Source organism: Mustela nivalis (assembly GCF_964662115.1).
Source record: "Mustela nivalis genome assembly, chromosome: 19".
Lineage (NCBI taxonomy): Eukaryota > Metazoa > Chordata > Mammalia > Carnivora > Mustelidae > Mustela > Mustela nivalis.
Genome location: NC_139038.1, coordinates 36,155,506 through 36,179,244, shown reverse-complemented (window position 1 = coordinate 36,179,244; position 23,739 = coordinate 36,155,506). Strand labels below are relative to the sequence as shown.

The 23,739-nt window shown below is 47.7% G+C and overlaps 1 protein-coding gene across 1 annotated transcript in view; it reads right to left on the bottom strand.

The window, feature by feature from the left end:
• Positions 1 to 23,739, bottom strand: part of ADCY9 (adenylate cyclase 9) — a 113,701-nt gene that overhangs the window by 10,464 nt on the left and 79,498 nt on the right. The window contains exons 4-9 of the mRNA XM_082713199.1: positions 13,561 to 13,665; positions 12,445 to 12,662; positions 8,371 to 8,473; positions 7,253 to 7,461; positions 3,307 to 3,466; positions 2,203 to 2,351 (exon numbers count right to left, since the gene is read on the bottom strand). Of these exons, the coding sequence (XP_082569325.1) occupies positions 2,203 to 2,351; positions 3,307 to 3,466; positions 7,253 to 7,461; positions 8,371 to 8,473; positions 12,445 to 12,662; positions 13,561 to 13,665 (944 nt within the window). The remainder of the gene's footprint in view (positions 1 to 2,202; positions 2,352 to 3,306; positions 3,467 to 7,252; positions 7,462 to 8,370; positions 8,474 to 12,444; positions 12,663 to 13,560; positions 13,666 to 23,739) is intronic.

The following is a 23,739-nucleotide window of genomic DNA, read 5'->3' as shown; positions in this document are numbered from 1 at the left end:
ACCCGTGACATGCGTTACCCTTCCCACACACGTCACGGCTTCTTCTGGGGTCCTCTTGCACCCAGCATCCTCCCAGATCAGTAAGTCGGCCTCATGCCCCAACACTTCCTGGTCTACTAGATCCATCTGCCCTCTCATTGCAAAGGGGGACCTTACAAAGCTTCTGCAAGCACCTCCCCTAGGCAGCAGAGGTGAGGGGATGGCTCAGAGAGGCTTTTAGCATCACAGGGGGTGTTAGATGACTTCACGGGAAAGGGGGGAAAGCAAGAGCTACAGCACCGATGCTGTTCTGAGGCCGTATGCGTTCTCTCTCCCTGCCCAGGCATGACTGTGACACTGTTCCTCTCCAAGTGTGTGCAGCCCTTCTTTTATTTCCAAGTCCCTCTTCGAGGCTCACCTGGTTCTCGGAAGTCCCCTCCCCTACACATGGGGCCTCTCTGTGTTTGTGTTCATCCCTCCCCATGCTTCCTACCCTGTGAGGCTCAGCAGGGACAGCAGGGTGGGTGGGCTCAAAGGATTCTGTGAGCAGGGAGAAGTACTACGTGAAGGGGAGATTCAACTGCAGCCCAAGACCTGCTCTTTGAATTCTGGACAAAGGTGATAGAATTGGTCCCTTGTCACTCTGGTCCCTCCAGATCCATGTGGAAAACCCCCACAACCAGTGACTGAATGACACTGTGAGTGGCTGAGGGATATCTGTCATGGTTCTTTTCTTTTCTTTTTTAAATCTGTGTTTTGTTTTGTTTTTAAAGATTTTTATTTATTTATTTGACAGAGAGATGCCATGGTTCTTTTAAAAGGTTAAAAGGCAGACTGATGAATCTCATGCTCCTGGGAAAGAGCCTCATAATGACCCTAATTCCAGATGGCCATACCTTCAGGAAGGGAAATGTACGCTTTTTTTCTGCTTAAAGTAATTTAACTATTCATTCAAGTTTCCTTTCAAATGCTGAATGACAGTTCTGCTTAAAATTCCCTTCTGATCTTAATTTGCAGAAAACTTGAATGTCTTTGATGTTATCATTATTTTATTACGTCTAACTGAGGAGAAGGATGCTTACTTTGTCCATTACCAACTGCTGCTTTGGAAATACCCAAAAATACACTATGGAGCTTTAATATTTGATACTGTGACAAACTGGATCATCTTCTACTTCTGAACTTATTAAAGCAATGGTTCTTAGCAACGATAATACCATTCCTGGGGGCATTTTGAAAATGTTGGGGCTCCTTCTGGTTGTCATAATAGTTTGAGGAGCCAGGAATGTTCGATGTCCTGCAAGTCACAATGAAGGAATGCCCTGTGTCATTCTGAAATATCCCGCTAGCCTAAACCCATGGTAATTATAAAAAAGCAGTTAGCATGTTCTAATAGTAAAATGTTTTTACAATTACCCAAAAAAGCTCCAATATTTAGGATGTTTTAAATATAGCACATATCACAGTCATCTTATATATTTTCATTTTTTGTAGCATGATAGTAAGAATCGCTCCTGTCCCTTGGGGCCTTTCCCACAGACCCCTGCTTCTCCCACGCCATCCCATCTATGCCTTGGCATCTCCCGGTGATAAGGTTTTGAAAGCCATTTGAATAACCAGAGACTGAAAGTGTTCTTCAATATGTGGAACGACTTCAAGATTTCCAGTGACTAGTCATTACTCTATTTCACATAATGCCACACATGTCACAACAGTGAGTCAGTATTCATAAATAAGGCCCAGGCCACTACCGAGAGCCTTACCTCCTCAGTTCCTCTCCTTCAGCAACCTGCAAACTGTCTGGTTGTATTACCCTTACTCAAATGAGGTTAGAACCAGCTTCCTCTTTACCTTCTTGGGTCTCCCTATATCTCTACTCCTTCACTTTCTTGCTCATCTCATATGAAATGGCTTCTGGTCCTACTTCTCTGTCATAAGTAAGTTCAAGCACGAGTCTACTGCACTACGTCCCAGACAGGGGTCACCCGGGGATGTCTATATGCAAATAGATGTTATGTCATGAAAAACTATTTTCTTTTTTTTTCATTTGCATATTAGTCTTTGGACTTTTCATGAGGATGTTGGCATTGTGTATGTTGAAAGTTACATCATGTTGTGACAGTATCTGGGAGGGCAGAGAGAGAGGGCATTGGCACAGATTTGAAAAACAAGCGAGGTCAGGAAAGGTGTCCCAGCCAGCGAGGACAACAGATGCAGACCTACCTGTCAGGGCACAGGGAGATGCAGAGCAGGAGTAGGGGCCCCGCCCCGACGACTGTGGCTAAGGAGGACCTCATCCAGGAGCTGAGCTGGCAGAAGTTACAGTAGTGCACGACGGTGATCAGGACGGCTGAACCCATGAACACGGTGACCTGCCACGAGGGGCCGGTGCAGTTAGTGACCCATCCCGCCCTCGCCGTGTGGGCTCCGTGCCTCACTTCCAGCTGAGTATGCTGACATCAAAAGATTCACTTACTTACCTTTCTTTCGATATAAAAATACCACAGATATTGCAAAGTATCTGGCCATTTCAGGGACAGATCATAAATCATAGGGTTAATCACCCAGGGCTTTAGGCAGCAAGCTCGCGCTGGCACTAAAACTCTCCTCCAGATGTGTGCAGACTGCACATGTCATTCCAGAGGAGAGGGAACGTAGGCCACCTATCTCAACGCTGCCACCATGGAAGTGGTGACCTTTACAAAGCCTTCCTTCAGGCATCCTGCTACCTGCCCGCGGAAATGTCACTTGGGTGTTAAAGTATCAAACGCAGTCAGCCTGCCTGGCAGCTCAGGTTACACTCACTTTCACCAAAAACAGAACTTTCCACAAGGGCATTAATTCAGTCTTTGTGGGGTTTAACTCAGAATCTCCTTCCCTGATCAACAGCAGCTGACCCAGATGCCAGTCACCTAGCTGTGCCAGCTCGATAGGTAAGTACCGTATCTTGTCTGGAAACATGGGGCAGACGCTGCTTTGTAAAATGCATGGGAAAATACCTGGTTTGGAGCTCGGTGAGCAGGTGAGGCTGGAGAGGGCACATGGGAGCTGGGCAGGGCAGCATCGTACCCACCTCTCCCTGACTGTGGTCAGCGATGGGCTCGAGCGTCTAGATGGGTCACGTGCTACCCTACCTGCCTACTCCTCTGTCTCAGGCAAGACTTTTAAGAAGACAAGCTCAAGGTGGTGACAAAGAATTTGTACCTCTTTAAAGGCCTATGTTTAAATTGTCCCAAGTCATCAAGCCTATTAAAAAAAAAAAAAGAAAGAAAAAAGATGAGGGAGTCCTGAAGAACCCAGAAACAAAGTCACTGGGCCTTTACTTACGTGTATGTTTGTCTCAAATTCAGAGGTGACGTGTGAATAGACCGCAAGAGCAGGGAGTGACACCAGGATGGCCCCGATGAAATGGCGTGGGAGCCAGCCAGCTATCCACTCCAGCAGGCGCTTTGTACAAGCCATCACGTCCTCCAGGAAAAACACCATCCTGGGATGAGGAGGGAGAAAGGAGAAATGGGGTGTCTGTGGACAGGTCAGCCTGCTGGGGAAGTTGAGAGTTGGGGGACACCCACCAACTCTCACCTGTGTGGCCACTGGGTGTGTGGGGGCCAGTGGAGCCCCCCGCCCCACTTTAGTCGGCAGCAAATAAGTGGGACTTGCTTGGCTCAACATACCTTACTTTAAGGTCATCTGCTGCATATTGACAACACGTATTTGTACAAAGCCAAGCATGAGCTTTTGCAGGTCTCAAAGTAGATGTGAGAACTGGGCACGCAAATGTTACCAGGCCCCTCAGAAGCCACTCTTGCTGTCACAGGCTGCTGAGGCCCTTTGGAGGCATTTGGGAATCTGGCAGGGTCTTTTGGTTGTCACAGGGACTGAGGGGTGTGTCTAGCTCCCGGTGGGCAGGAGCCACGGATGGGGGGCAGTGCACACCGAGACACACAGGACTGCCACATGCCCTCTAGACACCCACAGATGAGCAAGCCCTGCTGCCAATGACCTCAGCCCAGAGTCTCATGTCTCGATGCTGCTAACACACACTGATCTTCCAGGAATGAACCACTTTGTGAAGTGCCCTTTGCGTTGGGGCCTCAGCAAGGCTCACTCAGCATTTCAGAAATCATGCCACAGGCGGCAACCCAGTGCTTGTGCCACCAAGCCCACACACCGCAAGTGGTCCTCATTTGGAGCCGTCTCATTTGTGCAACCGTATGCATGAGGACAAAGCTGACGACTCTGTTATGACTTCCCCAGTGGTGGCATCCTGGCAAAAATGTGGTGCAGCACTACAGATTTTATTTTAAATTGCTCTCTAGCTCTCTCTCCTTCACATTGGGAGTGACAGCATTTCAACTCCTGAAGCCGTGTGCGTAAGTAGGCTGTATTTCAGGATCATCATGTGGCTATCACAAAATAATTATCATAAAGAAGGGGGAAGAAGTGCATGGGGCTGAGAAACACTGTTCAGAAGGAAGAACAGTGTGGCTAAGAGAGGGGCCCTGGGGTCAGCAGGGGCCAGTAACTGGATGCCAGCAGCAGGAGATGGAAGAAAGGGTACCGTGGTTCAGCTGGGCAGAGACCCAGGCACACAGACCCTCTCTGAAGCCAGGCACCCCGGCAGGGGGAGAAGGGACAGGCACACTGTCCCCACCTCTGGAAGTGACAGGAGCTGCCACTGAGCTTCAGCAGCACAAGTTCCCCTCAAGGGTGGTTGCCACACACCCAGGTGCCTGCACCTTCCATCCTTGACACCTGCAGTGCAGCGACCACTGGCTACAAATGCGTGATCACCAGGAGGAAACCGTAAATCTCAGCCATTTTCCACATGGAACCAGGCCCTGACCCTTTCAGGGCCTGGATGGTTCTGACCTCCTGACACTTAACGGATAATGGAGTCCTGGGAATACTTCCAGGAATAACCACAAATATGCTCAAAGACAGAATACATAAGCTCCATGAGGAGACAGAGGAAGCCAAGTTCCAACAGGGAGAAGGCAGGACTGGAAGGCCCCCACGAAGGTCTCCAGGACGGCAGAGCTCTGAGGATGAGACCCACTATTCCCACACCTCCCTGAACTCAGCACAAAACGAGAGGAGTGAAGGGATGGGCTGTGAGTCAAGATGCACGAAGGGCTCTGGAGGAGGGGCAGCTGCAGAACCAGCCCCCCAGGGCTCCTGCATACTCTGCACCATAGATTCCTGTTGACCTGGGACCCTACATATGCCCTACGCGTGGTGACAGGGAGCTCTGTCACGTTCCCAGCCCCTCCCAGGCTTTGATGATTTGGGTAAAGTGAACTTTTAGTCACACCAGCGGTCACTCAGGAGCAGCTGCCACCTCATTTGGAAGGCGCTGGCTGAGCACATGGGTGTGACATGGCAACACACACCTGGGTGCGTGTCTCCGTGGCCTGGAGCGCTCTGTTTCTGGGCTAATGCCAGTCCGGAGACAGACTGGCATTAGCCCAGACTCTGTAGAAGTGGGTCCAAAGGAACAGGGAACAGCGGTGTAAAGGGCTTTTGAAAAACGTATGGAGACAATGCTAGTCTCTGAGAGAGCCAGAGTCCTATCCAACTGTAGGCCCTGTGTCAGATGGAAACCTGGACCCAGAGCAGGGAGAGTGGGTATGAGGAGACTCACTGCCCAGGGGTGCCGGGTTTTCTTTGGGGTGATAGAAATGTTCTAAAATTACATGGTGAAGTCTGCACAACTCTGTAGGTTTACTAGGAATTACTGAACTGTACACTTACAAGAGTGTATTTCCTGTATGTGAATTATATCACAATAAGGCTGATTTTAAAAAGGAAAAGACAAACTAGGGGCCTGAAGATGCCTTGGTTTGGATTTCCCCAGAAGCAGAGCTGATTTGAGAGTGGGTCCCAGGCAGCTCAGCAAGGGTTGTAGAGCTGAGACTCGAGGCGCAGACCCATAGGAAAGGCTGTGTTACAAGGAGACCTATGCTGTACACCACGCAGCTCAATCCTGGTAGGAAATTTGGGTAAACAGTGAGGATGCACCCTGCAGTTATCTTAACCTGGAGGAGGCACAGTGCCCAAGTGAGAAGCCTTTGGCGACCGGAAAAGACCCTCTGCAAAGAGCCACAGGAGTGGGAGCAGGGGTGGGGGAACGAGGGGAGGGCAATCCAGCCCATATAGTTCAAAGTTGGGAGGGGAAGGGGGGACTAGCATTCAGAAGTCACAGGGCAGACCGGGGCTATTGTTTCCTATTCTGGGGTGTTGGGGAAGGGAGGCAGAAACTCGAGGTCAGTGCCCTTCTCCCCGTTTCTGTTTTACCTCTAACTTCCGGAGGCAGTCCAGGAGGACTCCTGTTGAGATGGACAGGGCTGGACAAAGGAGATGGTCACTGTGCCCAGGAGGCAGATGGGGGTGTGGGGCTTGTGCATGTGAATGGAGTATCTTGTGCACTCACACTTAGTCAGAAGTACTCAGAGCAGCTGTGAGCTTCCCTGCGTGCAGGACTGAGTGGATCGTGAGGGCCTACCTTCCCTGAGGGGTCCCCACTGTCTAGCCAGGCCTTCTGTCCACTTCTAAATGGGTTGCTGGTCTCTTACTGAGCTTACATTCTAGGTATCAGACCTCACCACAGACAGGGAGGAAGCAGGACTGGGAGGCCCTCTGCACATTCCTCTCCCATCCTGCAGGCTCCCTCTCACTCTGGTGTGAGAAGGGACAGGTGCTCTTCAGAAGGGAGAAGCTTCACATTTTCATGAGGTCTGACTTATCTCCTCTTTCTCTGACTACTCATGCTTTTCAGTCATAGCTAAGAAACCACTGCCTGACCCAAACTCGTGGAGACGGACACCTACAATCCTTCTCAGGGTTTCAAGTCTTGCTTGCACATCTGGAAGGGGCACCTGCTGATCCATCATGGGCTCCCTGTATGCTTCCATTCTGTTTCTCTTCCCTTTCTCACCCCCTCTCTTCCCATTTGTTCTTTTTTAAGTCTCTAAGGGGGGGGAGATCCTGGGACTGGTTGGCAGCTGAGGGGCTGCAAAGGACACTGACTCTGAGGCAAAGAAGGTGTCCACCTGTGCGGAGGGCCGGTGTCTGTGAGAGAGGACGCTGAGCAGCAGAGCTGGGGGAGGGAACGAAAGAGGACTGGGTCACCTGAAATGAGCTTGCGGAGGCCTCTGGTGTGGGGAGCCAGGTCCACAGAGCTGCCACCAGACTGCACAGCCATTAGCTGTGGAGCCAGCAGAGGGAGCTAAAGGCTAAAATCTGGAACAGAGCTGAGCAGGTAGGCCCTTACCTGATGGAGACCACGAGGGACAGCACCTCTAGCAGCAGGGCAGCGCCGAAAACTGCCAGGGCGGCAGGTGGGGGAGACATGGACGCAGCCCCATACTTCAGAAAGCAGGTGATGGAGAGAATCAGAAACACTGTTGTTGACAGAAACACATCCAGCAGGGAGCTGAAGGTGGCACTGGCAAAAGTCTTCACGGGAGAATTCTTTATAACCTGTTTGGGAAAGGAGGGGTGGTGGGAGACATGAGCAGAAGCTCCAACAGGTGGCCATGGAGTAGGATTTTGATGGAAAACATAGCAAACATTTGTGGAGCACTTGCCCATCCTGGACCTAGCACAGGTGGTAAGGGCTTGAGATGGGCCGCCATCTCTCCTATTCCATTTAACAATGAGGAAACAAGGCACAGAGCAGTTAAGAAATGCACAAGGTCACACAGCAAGCTATTATAGACCAGTGAGTTCTCAAACAGATTATATCCTGGGCCTGAAAGCTGGGTTATGGACTCTGCATCTGTAAAAGCCGTTGCACAAAAGCCATTTTCTGGAAGCTTCCAGTGAATGGTTGGGTCCCAGGTTCAGGGTGTGTGAAAGCTGGCTTCGTGGCAGAAGTAACAGGCAGGCCCTGAAGCAACAGCAAGTGAAGCATGGGTATGCAATGGATAGTAAGAGATGCTCGTGCCTTCACTCAAGAGCCTGCTCTGGGCCTGGCTCTGCATGGGGTGCTGGAGGCAGACATGAAACATCGCCCTCGGGAGGCTCAGAGCCTAACAGGGGACGGACAGGGTCTGGAATGTCAGGGTGGTATGGTAAATGTAACAAAGAGCCATGCACGTGGTGTTAGGGAGTCACTGGGAAGGAGGGACAAAATGAGGAGAGCACGGAGCAAAGGGGCCTGGAAATGACAGGCCAGTGACGTCAGACTGGCACTGAAAGGGGCACTGAATGATCGGGGGTCTTCTTCCCGTGTGGATTTGGGGTTTACAGATCATGGGAAATCAGTATTAGCCTTCATTTTCCTATCACTCGAGGAGGGGAAACAAGGCTGCCGAAGCACGAAGCTGACTGTGAACTACCGGGTACAGACAGCAAACTTCTTCTCTAGATGTAGAAGGGGAAACACACCTCTTCTTGATAGCTGGTCCTGTAGGATCGCTCTAGCTCCTGATCCAAGAAGTTCAAGCTGAACTGATTGATGGGTGGCTTGAAAAAATAATCTTTCATCAGGCTAGGAGAAAGAAAACATGCGGGTGATCAGCGTGGCGCAGTCACTGAGCTCTCTCTATTGGCAGACTCCAGTCAGCCTCCCAGACACCACTCCCAAAGCACATCACATGGCCTGCATCTGCGAGTCACCATGTAAAGATACTGCTTGACCCTCCTTGGGAACATACGTCTGGAAGTGCTTTGTATTTTCAGAATACACGTTATGTTTCCTCTCCACTGAAGCAGGACCGTTTGCAGTCATTACAGCATACGTCATGAACACCATGCTTCTGGAGACATCCTCCAGTGTCTGTGGAAGCCGGCAGCTCTGCTGTGCTAGGAAACCACCGCTCTGGAGGACCAGACATCCCTGAACCGAGGACTTAGGCTGATTCCAACGCTACTGATGGAGACCTAACTCAGAGCCACTGTCCAGTCATTCAGAGCACTGACAGTAATGACCACCATCAGAGCTGACAGGTCGTTATCACAAAACTGTTTAGAGTCACCGTACTTGGAGTGCTATTGTCACTTATGCAGACTGCGTGTGAAACCTGAAAAATAACACTCAACGATTTTAATAGCAGAGACATCAAACCTGCTTTATGTGACTCTTTCATTCTTTTATGGTTGCTAGCAAATAGTAGTATCTTTTTTATAAGGCAGGAAATTTAAGAGATTGTTAACATGATTTCAGAAGGCAAATACAGCCATGGAGTGTAGTCTCTCTCCCTCACACAACAACGCCTGTAATTACATCAGATAAAATAGTCATTCCCCTGTGCCTGACACACAGGGTCCCTGCAGCCCAGTGGACTCTCTGTGACTAGTGTGCCATACCTCACTATGCTCTCAGATTCGGAAGAGAGAAAATTCCATCCTCGAAGGCAGATGCCCATCTTCCCTTCCACCCAGCAAGTGCGGACAGAGGGAAAACCAGCATAGCAGCCGTACAGAGGGCATGCAATGGCCACATGTAGCTAAACACCGTGCTGTTCTTCTGAAATTAATATTGACAAGTCCCTTTTCTGGGCACAGAGATTAGCTCCTTTTGGGCCAGTCCTCTCTGAAATAACAACAGAAAACTCTGGGAAAGATGTAAAAATGACTCGTAGAATGTACTGGAGACTGACCAAAGGAGGTAGGAAATGGAGGAGAGTCACTCCTGGAAGAAGGGAACAGCACCAGATTAATTTTCCATGTTTTACTATTTTTCTTTTTTGCTTGAAGATAGCCATTAGTCAGCACCACGTGCAGGACAGCTAAAACTCAGATGGAAAAGCCACAATCTCCCTGGCTTGGAAAATCAGAAAATAATGTTTGGGGTGTCCACAGTTGGAAAATGAGGTTGAAAATCCCAGAAAAAGAAAAAAAGGGGGGATCCCCAAATTTGTCATGTGAGCTCTGCTTGAATCTCTGGCTGACCCCTCAAATCTGCATGAGCACAGCAGACTCCAAGAAGCCTAATTAAGGCTTTAAAAAGAGCAGCAGCTGCCTATACTGGGAGAGACGAAGTTTGCTGTGGGAGTTTATGTAAGTTAACTGCATGTTAAAAAAACAAAGAAACAAAATATTGACACTCTTCAGAGCAACATAACAGAATCCAGAGTTTCTAAGCACCACACAAGCCAAATTTACACAACATATAAAGAAACAGGAAAATGAGATCCAACTCAACAGAAAGGCAATAAGTGGAGACAATCTGAGATTACCAAGAGGGTGGTATTAGAGGTCAGGGTCACAATGTATGCCAAGGTAACACTAGTGAAAACTACAGCATAAGGGGTGGGAAGTGAATAATGTTTCTACCCAGGTACAAGATGTCTACATTTCAAGTAAAATGATACAAGGCTGCCTGGCAAGCTCAGTCATAAAAGCATCTGAATTTTGACCTTGGGGTCACAAGTTCAGGGCCCACGTTGGGTATAGAGATTACTTACATAAACAAATAAGTAAACTGAAAAAAAAAAGTGAAATGTTTCAATGTTAATAATAGGAAGACTATAAAAAAATTCAAGGATGCCTATCTCTAAGTCCTGGAGCAACCACCAAAAAACAAACAAACAAACAAACAAAAACCCATAATAATGCGAAGAAGTACAGCTAAAAATCCAGAAAATATACACAAATGGAATTTAATGGCAGAGACTTTTAGAATGATTTAAAAAGCAGACTCAGGGGCGCCTGGGTGGCTCAATGGTTAGGGCCTCTGCCTTCGGCTCCGGTCATGATCCCAGGGTCCTGGGATCGAGCCTCTCATAGGGCTCTCTGCTTGGTGGGGAGCCTGCCTCCTCCTCCTCTCTCTCTCTGCCTGCCTCTCTGCCTACTTGTGATCTGTCTGTCAAATAAATAAATAAATAAATTTATTTATTTTTAGAAAAGCAGACTCGTAAGAGACACACTTCAAATAGAAGGATACAAGTTGAATTTTTTTTAAAAGCGAAATTGATACACCAAGCAAAGAGTAAGAATAAGAAGGCTACAGTTATTATATTAGTATCAGATAAAGTGGTTTTTACAACAGAGTATTACCAGCGATAACGAGGGACACTTCAAAATGACAAAAGGACCAATTCACCAGGAATTTGTAACACTCATGAATGTGTATGTACGTAAAAAAAAGGCATGAAAATACTTGAAACAAAAACTGTCAGGACTAAAAGGAGACACAGAAAAATCCACAACTACAGTGAAAAATTTCTAAATCCCTCTCTTAACAGTGATAAAGCAATAGATGAAAAGTAAAAAGATAGATGATCTAATGCTGGCAAACGCCTGGACCTAACTGTGTCTATGGATCGCGACACCCTACAAATGCGTGTGGTTTGTTAATGAAAACAGACACATGTGAGACCAAAAAAGTATCAATAAATGTAAAAGGGCTGAAATCATACAGAGCATGTCTTTGACTACAATGACATTAAATCAGACACTAACAACACACATTTCCAAATACCCTTCTTCACTAAAAGGAGCTAAGGCTCTTTGGACAAATGGCTGATTCCCGACTAGGGTTAGGGAAGATCTAAAATGAGCCTGGAACATCCTGTTGTGCTGGAAGAGGGAGCGAGAAACTGAAAAACAATTGGTGGAGAAGCTCCTGGGTGGCTCAGTCAGTGAAGAGTCCTACTCTTCGTTGTGACTCAGGTTGTGATCTCAGGGTCCTGGGTCAGGCTCCCTGCTCAGCAGAGAGTCTGCTTGAGATTCTCTCTCTTGGGCTCCTCCCATGCCCTCTCTAAAACAATTTTTTTTTTTTTAAATGATGGAGCCATGTCAAAGTGCAGTTGGTGCTGAAGTAGGAGAACTGACATTCTGAACCATCACAGTAAAGACTATTTTAAGCAAGAACCACGATGGAGAGGATATCTAGGGAAGTATGCTGAGGAAAGGAGTGCACGCATGATCTTAAAGTACTGCTTACTGGTCACAAGGAGAAAATAACCACAGACTGGAGAGGTCAACACTTGCCTGGTTGCTCAAAATTACTATCACTGATGGAAGACAAATGGGCACAATTTGCCTCTGGATGGGATGCCTGAGAGAAATACATCATTTCTATGGTCAAAATTTCCAGCCAAACTGGCATATGAACTGAAGATTGGGTCAAATATGCATCCATGTTGGATTTCCTGAATTTGGTAACCATGATTATGTAAAAGAACATCTTTGTAATTTAGGAAATTTAGTATTTAGGGGCAAAAGGAATGATATATCCAACTTAGCATCAAATGGCCCAGGAAAAACAACAATAACATAAATTTCATAGAGGGAGAGAATAAAACAGGTAAAATATTGAAAGTTGGTAAATCAGGCAAAGGGTAGAATGAGAATTCTTTGGATTAGTCATGTAACTTTTCTGTAAGTTTCAAATTATTTCAAAATAAAGTAAAATATTGACAATAGAAAGGCAAACATATGGGGATAAGGTGACTCAGAAAAAGGGAGACTCCTACCTGCAAATCTTTACTTTCATTGGTCATGGTTGACCCTTACCTGTCCTCTTTGATAACATCAACAAAATGGGCATCTGTTTTCTCCCGGATGTTCTTGAATCTCAGCGGAAGGAGAGCTGACTGGTCCAAGCTCACTCCTGCCCACCTTCCCTTTTCCTGTAAGATCTCACACAGGGAAGTCTGACTGTTGGTGAGTTTCTCCTCTTGGGGAGGGCTCAGAAGTCCGTTCTGAGTTTTGGAATTCGGTGCTCCAGGAGCCTGCCTCAAGACAAGGGTTGGGGGGGCAGACACAGAGACTGCAGCGTGAGCACGCAACAGCGCCGCTCCAGCCCCACCTCGGCCGTGCGGGGGCCCCACTGCACACCTGACCAGCCCCTTCACATCTCTGTTCTAACCTGACACTCAACCTCTCTACCCATCTGCTTCTCCCCATCCCCCTGTCCCGTCAGATTGCTTCTCGGGGGTTAAGGCAGCCTGGAAGGTGTGACGTCATGGGAAGAGCTAGTGAGGAGGTTGGAGAAGAGCTGAGGCTCTTGGAGCTTGATAACCACAGAATCAGCATTACAGAGGGCCACGGGCAAAGGTTTGGGGGACTAGAATGGTAGATGTGGTATGGAGATCCATCCAGAGGAAGGTAGCAGGTGGCACAATGGTGGAGGATAACAGACAAAGGCCTTCCTTTGCCTGTTCTTAGAGAGGCTCTCAGATTTGGTCTCTGTCCCACTTTTTAGTGTAGCCCTAGGTCTGTCTCCAGCTGAGACTTCCCTGGCAGTGTCCTCGCTACTGGCCCTGACCCCAAGCCTCTCTCCATGCTGCACCTTTGTGCCTGCCGAGTCTCCTCTTCTCTCAGCACATCTACTGCGTGTTCCGGCCCCAGAGATTGTCCCTAGCTATGGCGGTCCACATGGCTTTAAGCTCTTCCTGCCCAAGAAGAGAGCCCCATGCAGCTGCGCACGTGTTATTCTGCTTCACAGGGGTTAGACCTGACTCTCCATCCTCATCTTTACTGCTCTATTCAAAACCCTCAGGATGAGAAGGTGTGGAACAGTGTCACCTACAAGGAGTTATTCTGAGAATCGAGAAGCTGACAAGACAGGAAGGTCACCTCTGATGGAGGTACCAGGAAAGGAACCCACAGGAATAGCCAAGAGCTTACCTTGGTGCTGTTTTTATGCTCCTCTTGACAGCCATTCTGGACCGCTCCTCCTTCTGCACCCGCTTCTGATTTGGGGGCAAATGTGATTCCGCAGGAAGGACAAGTCTACAAGAAAAACATACACTATATGAACACAGCCAGAAAGCTCCATGGCCACAACCCGTAATTCAAACCTATCGTTGCAACTGGCTGTCATGCTGAAAGGCGGTAACCGAGGGGAAGGCTTCCTGAGCCACTGGAGCAGAGTTAAAACACACCAGTGAGGTGAAAACAGAAACACGTCCACACGAAGACTGGCACGTGAGTAGTCAGAGCAGTGCTATCCGTAACAGCCAAAAAGCAGAAGCAACTCGAATGTCTGTCAATGAATGAATGGATCAACAATGTGGTCTGTCCACAGAATGGAATATTATTAAGCCGTCAAAGGAAACAAAACAGGGCGCCTGGGTGGCTCAGTGGGTTAAAGCCTCTGCCTTGGGCTCAGGTCATGATCCCAGGGTCCTGGGATGAGCCCCGCATCGGGCTCTCTGCTCAGCAGAGAGCCTGCCTCCCCCACTCTCTGTCCACTTGTGATCTCTGTCAAATAAATAAATTCTAAATATATATATATATATATATATATATATATATATATATATGTGTGTGTGTGTGTGTGTATATATATATATATATATATATATATATGTATAATTTTTTTTAAAAAGGAACAAAACAATTACACGTGCTCCATTATGGACGAACCTTGCAAACGTTGTCAGGTGACGGAAGCCAGACACAAGGGGCCACATGTTACATGATTCTGTCTGTAGAAAGTGTCCAGAAAAGGCAAACTCATATAGAGGTGGTAAGGTGATTAGTGCGTGCCAGGAGCGAGGGGGCGAAGGGAATGGTGAGTGACCTAATGGGTGTGGAGTTCCTTCTTGGAGGGGTGAGGAAAATGTTCCAAAACTGGCTGTGGTGATGGTTGTACAATCTTGCAAATATACTAAAAACCACCAAACGGTACACTTTAGAAGGGTAAATTTTATGGTAACATGAATTATATCTCAATAAAGCTGTTACTAAGCCAAGCAACCAGCCGCTAGCCTACACGAGGTTCTTGAGTTCTGTGTGGTGGTGAGCTGCTCATGTAGGTCCCAGCTCAGGCTGGGAAGTCAGAGGGTCATGCTTACAGACCTAGGAGTTCTCAGAAGCCTGAGCAATTAACTGACTAGAAGAGAGAAGGTGAGGCCCACTACCATCAGGAGAGCAGAAAGGGCCAGGCTTTGTTTTTCACAACCGGGGTGTGGAGGTGCCCTGTTCAAATCACTCACCTCCATAAAACCGATATAACCAGGGTGGGGACACGGCTCTTGCAGATGTGTAGTAGGAACTAAGTGAATACGTGTGTAGCTACTCTAGCCTTGCTCCCGGCGCTCCGTTCCCCCTCAGTCAATCCATTCCTACGATTGGTGGGACCCAGCCAACTGGCTGCCGCCACCAAGACAGCAGCTGAGAGCTCCCAGCGGGGACGACGAACAGAAGCAGGACAGAGTTAAGGGACTCTGACAATTCCTAGGGTGACAAGCTCAATTACACACTGGAATATGTTACAGGAGGCTAGACACTATTTTAGAAATTCAAAATAAGTATCACTTAGTACCCACAGTCAAGGATATGAGCTCCATCACATCCCAAGTTAGATTTCAGGCCTCTATTGTATTAAATAAAAGAAATACTCTAAAGAGTTGTGTCATCTGGGAATCTAATGCAATGCGCAAGTTTCAACATTTGTATTCATTCAAAAAATGAAAATACATGCACCAAAGCAGCAGGTCAAGTCATTAATTAACTACCCAAGCAAACAGCAGTACCAAGGTAAAATATGCCTATAGCTCTTTATTTTTATTTTTTAAAGATTTTATTTATTTATTTGACAGAGATCACAAATAGGCAGAGAGGCAGGCAGAGAGAGAGTGGGAAGCAGGCTCCCCGCCGAGTGGAAAGCCTGATGTGGGGCTCGATGTGGAGCTCGATCCTAGGACCCTGGGATCATGATCCAAGCCGAAAGCAGAGGCTTTAACCCACTGAGCCACCCAGACGCCCCTGCTTATAGCTCTTTAAACACTGACAGTATTAACAGGGGCAGAGTGTTTTAATTGTTAGTATAATATATAAATCTATTTTAATGCACCCTGGTAATGACTGAGTTAAACTTCAAATCATGTTACTAATGGGGCCACTGATCTTCTCAATAAAGAAACAAAATCCAACACCATGCCCCTGGAAGGGCCCTCCCAGCTCCCTCCAGAGGGGTGATGTCACTGCGCTTCAGTGATGAGCCCACCAGACTCCTGAGGGCACTCCTGAGCGGGGGTGGGAATGAATGGCTCTGGTGGTGGCGGTGGTGGCAGGATGTACCTTGAGCATGATACCAGCCCTTGCGAGGGCCACCTGGCAGCCCAAGGGGTGTGGGGGCACCACGTGGTGCCCGGGACAGTCCCAGACACTCTAATCTGGGTCATACCTTAGGGTCTGGGGCTTTCCTCAGTCTTGGACAGACATGACACAATAGTATGAGTATTTCTCTGGCCACTTTTCACACTCAAAGACTAGAGAAGTAGTGTGGAGACACTAGTTCTAGTTAGTTCCTGGAGGCTGCTCCAGTGATGAATGGTAGTGGAGCACAGGGATCGGGGTGCTGGCGTTGAGATCCAATTGTCATGGACCAAATCCAGGATTGAACACTGACTAGGGTAGGGGGAGCTCCAAGCCTTGATTTCTCCTTTCCACAACAGGACTGCATCTCTCACAGCTGATGTCTTGCAAGAGGGAGCAAGGATGAGGACGCCACATCCTGGCCCCATGGGAGGACCGCGGCTGATGGGATGTCCGGCAGTGGGCAGGAGAGGCTGCACAAACGGACGCACAGGTATTTCCCATCCTGGACTCTGCCTGAGATGCTAGTTGTTATTCAACACATGTTGGTCCTTAACAATCAAACCTCTGGCTACGAAGACAGCACATCTGCCCTTTCATGTCCTTAGCGACAGAACAGCCATCCTTGGTATCTCTTGCTCCTAAGTACTTTTCTCTCCTCAAGCACACCATGTATATTTTAGAAACAGACTGTCTGCTTCTTAGGAACTCCCCATGGCACGCTGGCTTTACACAGAAGATGTTTTATATACTTAGAGCCACAAATAGGCAACAGAGACTAGCAAACCTACTGGACAGCAGAGGGCACACACCATCTGTGAAAGATACCCTGCACATGCACCAAAGGCACACAACTTCGGAATGGTGCCTTCTCTCTGGAGGCTGACCTCAAAGGGGCTGGAAGGCCCGTGGAGTCCGGGAGCGTCCTTGGGGACTGCGCTGATCTCCAGGAAGCTATGACTATAGTCTTCATGACTGGGCAACCCAAGTCCACGTCCCTTTGACCCAGAGGCTAGGCAGCCTGTACCTGGCCATAAAACAATGTTCTAATACAGAGGTACAGAGAGCAGGCCCTGTGGCCGGGACTCCCAATGGCCTGAACAGTGCTCACTACTCCCTCTGCACCCACAACACCTTCTTCCAGGGAGTGGCAACACCAGGGGTAATGGGGAGAACCAGCTGTGGACTCCAGGCTCCCCTGTAGCACAACAGCCCCACGGACCCACACAATCATTTCATTGTGCTTTGAAAATATGGCTTTTTGTCCTCCTATTTCTTCCTCATCTATTTTGCTTTTGGGGGGAAATTTCATTGATTAAATCTTTATAACAAATGAAACAAAAAATCTTAGAGAAGACCACCTGCCCTGATGGAGACATCTGCACATCTCCACATTCCCTTCTGACGTGCGGCGAGCGTCCCTTCTGCACCAGAAGGGTCCCACTAGGCAACAGAGGGTGGGTCTCTTTCCCCTTTCCACTACCCACAAAATATTGAACTGTTTTCCAGCTTCATTTTAATCTGAGTGAAAACATGTCAAAAACTAGTTTTTGCCAAGCACACAGATACATCCGTGAAATGTTTCCTCACCCATTAAACATATGACTCTCCTCCTGCTGAGAAGTCCTCACTGAAAAGAGCATTTTGGACTTTTGGGAACTATCTGGGGGGTACCTTACCATCTTGGGAGGCACGCCTGATGCATCGGATAAAATCACTCATACAATGGGAACAGCTGCTGTGATGGGGAAGCACCTGTGTGCTGAGCACACATGTGTGAACACGAATGGATGCAGCATCCGTGCTCTCGTGCGCCCGATCTCAGTTAATCCTCATAACACACCATGAGGCCGTGCAGAGGACACAAAGGTTCATCATCAGTGGGAGTTGGACTGCAGGCTCCTGGTCCCTGACCATTGTGCAGCCTCCCTCTGGCCTCCCTTCCTAACACAAAGAGAACCCAGGAATAATCCTGGCACTATGACCTCCTGGGCCTCATTCCCCTGAAGCAATCCAAGCAGTTATGACCACCTCCTGGTGCTTCTAAGTGGCACTACTGGCACATTGGCACCAAGGGAAGCTTTATTAAGACGAGCTAAGGTCCCCAAAACTCGACGGGCCAAGGAGTGTGCTGGTTGCTTCCTGGGAAACCTGAGATCCCTTGGAGAACACCAAACAGCAAATTCTGCTCTTTCCCAGATGATCTCTGCTCCTTCCCCCAGTGCGGACGTGGGCTTTGGAGGGAGATGGGAACTATTTCTCTAACACACATTTCTCTAACACATTTGCATTTGTTTTTAACACATTTCAATACACACATGCTACATCCTGTTTGGAATAAATGGCATAGAGCTATAAACTGGGTTTTTCTTCAAGGCTATTTCTCTTCACAGGATAAATCATTTCTAGGCCAACAGCTGTCCTTTTTCAGAACTGTCAAGGAAGAGAGAAGGGAAACCTCTTTTCTGAGAAATGAAGAGGAAATATCAGAAAAGCCCTGGCTCTGCCTGTTTAGTCTGCTGAACATGACTATTTGGTAAGCTGTCCTAGGACCAAGAGAAGCAACCCTTGCTCCCAAACTCAGAACTCAGGCTGAACGTGGCAGACGGGAACGTGCAACAGTAACAGCCTCCTGCTGAGGCCCACCGGAGGCTCTCGGCTCTTTGTCTGCAGCCCTCATAAGCACCCATGAAGCAGACCCTATGATTTGCTCCATTCCACACAGAGGAAACAGAGGCAGAGAAGACAAAGGACTTGCCCAGAGTCTCCCAGTCAGAGTGTGACAGAGGGGACCTTGAGCCTAGACAGCAGCACCCTGGACCCCATCCGTGCATGTGACATCTCCAAGGGAACAGGAGCTGCCTGCATGGCGGGGCCTCAGCCTGGCTTCTGCTGCTGGGGGCGGGGTGTGGTGGTGGCAGTGTGACACTGTTTAAGCCAGTGAGTAGATGATCTCTGCAACAAAAACACTAGAGAAAAAGAGAAGCAGAGATTGTAACAGAAAAAGAAAGGTATCCCAGAAGCTTTATGAATAGAAAGTGCATAGTCTGAGAAACAACAAGGACAACAACAAAAACCTGTAAAAATCAGACCCAGGATCTCAGATTCACGGAATGTGAAGTCTCAAAACCCTGCTCAGACTCCTGAGCCCTAAATGGCCACCAAGTCTAATAACTGAGGCTGATAAGGCAAACAGATCATTCCTGTGCTGTGGAAATATTCCATCAGGAAGTCAAAGTAAGAAAATATTTGGCATTTTGGGAAATTTCATTTTCGTGTAATACTTCACTCCCTGATGATACCAGTGAAATAATGCTGGACATATCTTCTCATGTTAATTCATATGTGATAGATAATAGAAATACAACCGAAGGACACCTGGGTGGCTCAGTTGGTTAAGCAACTGCCTTCAGCTCAGGTCATGATCCCAGAGTCCTGGGATCAAGTCCTGTATCAGGCTCCCTGCTCCATGGGGAGTCTGCTTCTCCCTCTGATCTCCCCTCTCATGCTCTCTCTCATTGTCTCTTTCTCAAATAAATAAAGAAAATCTTAAAAAAAAAAATACAACCGATGTTATATATACACTTAGATTATATAGTATGATTAAAATAATAAATACATTAAAATAGTTAATACATATATATTAGACATTTAAATTGTAAAAGAGCTTAGACTTAATGGAGAGCAGGGAAGACAGTTCAGGGAGCTGGCATGTGTCCTTCTCTGGTGTTCTGGAATGTCAGTGTCTCTCGGCAACCACACCACGGTCAAGGAGACTACGGCACAAGCACTTGCCAGTACTACTAACTAGGCTACTAACTATACTCAGCTTTCCCAGCTTTTCCCCAAATTGCCTTTTTCTGTACCAGCATCCTAGCTGAATTTAGCATCTCCTTGTCTCTTGCAGCCTATGGCAGATCCTCGGTCTTTCCAAGTCTTCGATGATGTCGTGTGTTGGTCAGGCGTCAGGGGTTTTGTAGTCTGGCCTTGGATCTGCACTCCTCTGATGCTTTCTCATAAGTTGGATGAGGTTCAGGATTTAGGAGTAGGACCCCACAGAGCTGACGGGCCCTTATCAGCACATCACCTGGGGAGGATGGGGGCATGTATGCGCCACTGCGAGTCTTATTCATTGTGATGCCGGCCTCATCATTCAGTGAGGCAGGGCCTGCCGGGTTTTTCCACTGTGGATTTACTCTTCTTCTCTTGGTTATCAGCAAACATCCAGGGGAGAGGGAGGAGGGTGGGGATGCTCGGAGGCTGTGCAAATATCCTGTTTCTCCTCAAACTTTTACCCACTAATTTTAGAACTCACGGAGGGACCCAGCAGCAAATACGACTGTGGTGTTCTAGTGTTGGTTCTCCCTCTCCCTCACTCCTTCTGCCTCCATCAGCTGGAACTCTTCTGTAAGGTGCTGATTTCCATGGGACAGACTTTCTCCTAGCTGAAGCAAACACACATGACTGGAAATATAGATAAAACCTGAAAGGTTTTTTTTAAGAACTTACTTTATGTTCCCATTTCAGAGCCAGCAATCAGACTACTATTTATCTTATAACAGCTTTATCAAGATAGAATTCACATACCATGTAATTAACCCACCTAGAGAGTATATAATTCCGTGGCTTTTAGTGTATTCAAGAATTGTGCAACCATCACCACTACCAATTCGACCACCATTTAGAAGAGATTCTTATTTAGTGTCTAAACTACAGATAGATAATTTACTACTTTTTCCATTTCTGAAATGAACTGAGAGGCCAGCTGTCTCCTCACACCAAGCCCACCGAGCCTACTCCTAACAATTTACATACAAATAACAAGGAGATAAGTGACCATTTATTCAGTCATTAAAAAAATCATAGGGACTGCCATAAAAGGATGGTCCTGGGGCTACTGACCTCAAAGGGAAGTATTACCCTTTTGAAACATAACAGATCCTCCCTGAATTGCCCCCATGTGGATGAATTCACATCATTAGCCTCATTACTAACTGTAAACATGTAAAAAAGCCCTATGAGTACACGGCCCCAGGGTTCTGAATAATAGATTAGGGTTAAATTCACAAAGAGTAGTTGAGCAGCTGTCTTTCCATGGAGGTCCTTTAGAATGAACTGAGACGCTTTCACAGCTCACAAAGTTTGCGAGTTGGGACTGATGTGATACAAAAAAACCAACCACATCTTTGGTTTTCATTTCTTTGTTCTTCATGAAGATGCTAGACCAGCTGTGTTTTTGGAACACAGCTGTGTTTGTGGAACGAGTAAAGGTGCATGTTACAGTCGAACGCAGTCTCAGTCCGTCTGTCACCAGTGTTCATGGAAAAGGAGCCGCAGATGCCACTGCAGAGCTGCGGTCGCACGGAACGAGCTGGGGTGCCGATGCTCCAAAGTCACATGTGCGGCGTGGTTCCATCCCCTACGGCAAAAACTGAAGAACCTCCCTCACGTCAGAGCAAACAAAGAAGGCAAGACCTTCCTGAGTCAGTGACTCCTTGTGGGCAAATCAAAGCGGGATCTGTCTCCTCCTGCCCTTCTTCACTCCTGCCATGGGCGCTGTCCATTTCTCCACGTGGAGCGAATACATGCGAGTCCGGTGTTCACAGAACTTCTACTCCAAACAGAACTTTCATGGGCATTACTTCAGCTTATCTTCACAGCAGCCCTGGGGGAGTGTCATCACCATCTCACTGTGGCCCAGAGGAACTAAGTGACTGGCTTACAGTCCCAAAGCCAAGGCTGTGAGAAGGATCTTTGATTTTAAGTTCTGGCCCTTTCCACAGTAGTACTCCTCTCCTGATTATGCTCTCCAGGACCTTCCTGATGAGAAACTCTTCACTGCCAGTCACTCGAGAAGCCAAGGTTTAGGTGTGGGAAGGGGTCCCTCTGACCTACGACCTCAGGGCCAAAACCTTTGTCCTTTGATGTCACTACTATGTCAATATAGTACTTGGACTATTTAATGAAACATTAGGTAAAAATTCTTCAGCTATGAACTGGGAGACAACTCACATGGGACAAGGACACTAGGAGTAGAAAACGAATGCTTGGTTGACGTTACCTGCTTCTATTCAGTTCTGCCCGGTCTCCTGAACTCCGTCCTTGTTGGCCTACCTCTGGAGAGCTACAGTTCTCTGTGTATCATTCAAGAATAAAAAACTTAAACCAAAAGAAGCTTTTAATTATCTACCACACTCCAGGCTGTATCCTTGAGAAAAACGTAAGTTACTTCACACATGGTTTCTGCCCGCATCCCAGGAGCTCGCAGGAAGCTGCATGAGGAACGAGTAAAGGGGCATGTTACAGTCGAACGAACCAAGAACATGGTGATGGGGAGACAGCACTGTAAGCGAGAGGAGTGACAGCAAATTCCAGTGACAGTGAACAGGGCAAAGAAGAGCAGCTCAGAGGGCAGGGGACAGTGAGGGGCACTGCCGGTGACAGGAGCGACAGGAGGACCAAGGCCCGCATGCATTCACCTGAGGAATATTCACTCACCCTAATTTCTTGGTTCCTGCATGAAACTCCTTCCACTAGACAATCATTCCCCCAATAGGTGTGGCTTAAAGAAAGAAGTCTGTGGTCACAGAAGCCCGAGAATACCACTGCCACATCCCCCTCTGGAGGCCTAGTGCAAGGAAGCATGCTAAAGGCTCCAGGACATCCTAGAGCACAGAGATCCTTTCTATAGCATGCAGCCCAGAACTGCACAGGTTTCCCTGAGCATAGAAAGCTTTTTCCATAATTGCCACTTATGTCCAATCTCAGAAACTACTGCTCAGGGTACGTACTTTCAAGGGAAACACTGCCTGACACAGGCCCCTCCCACGAGCCAGGACTTCCCATGCTAGGCAGAGAGATGTGGGGTCGGTGACAGAAATCCACGTGGGAGCTACCTCTCACTGGATGGAGGGCAATGGCCAGGAAGGAAAAAAGCTCGTTCACAGGGACAGTCAACAGACCCTGGCAAAGGATTAGGAGGAACCAGTCAGTGCTTCTAGCTAAACAGAAAGACTAACCGTACTGCAGACGACAAAAGGCAACAAACCAGTGGCATGTGGGAGGTACTGACAAGTGCACAGGATAAATCCACCCCAAGAACCCATGAGAAGCAGCCAGTATTTTTTCTGTTGCGTAAAAACTCTTACTTAAAAGGCCTTATATGTCAGATCAGAGTGTACGTAATGCTTGAAGTGGACCTCAGTTTTCAGTCTTTCAGGCTCAACGATGGCTCCTAACGACGCACTGTTACCCCACGCTTGCTATCTGCAAGGCACTCACCCAAGCCCGCTCTTACCTGACCCCAGGAGCTAGAAGCAGAGGGGCCAGACTGTGCATGATTTCCCCAGAGTGGCAAAGCCTGGAGTGGAGACCATGCTGTCTACCTCTCCACGCTCCCTCCACTCCAACCGTGGGGGCTGTCCTCATCTCAGATGTCCTCACATGAAAATATCCCAGAAATTATACTTCAGGATCCAGACGGTCCTTACCCTCCTGGAAGGGGCACAAACTCCCCCCCACCCCAGAATTCTTTTTGGCAGACCCAGCTAAATTAATAGATCACAAGATTTTTCAGAAAACTTTCAAAGACTATTAAAAATTTATACATGACGAGAATACGCTTAATAGTTTTTATCTATCCAGATTTTCAAAATAAAGATAAATATATTTACATCTATAACTATAGCTATATACATGTAACTAGAACAAGAAATGTTCTTTGGGATAAGAGAAAACCTTCTTAGGTCAATTTAACATTAA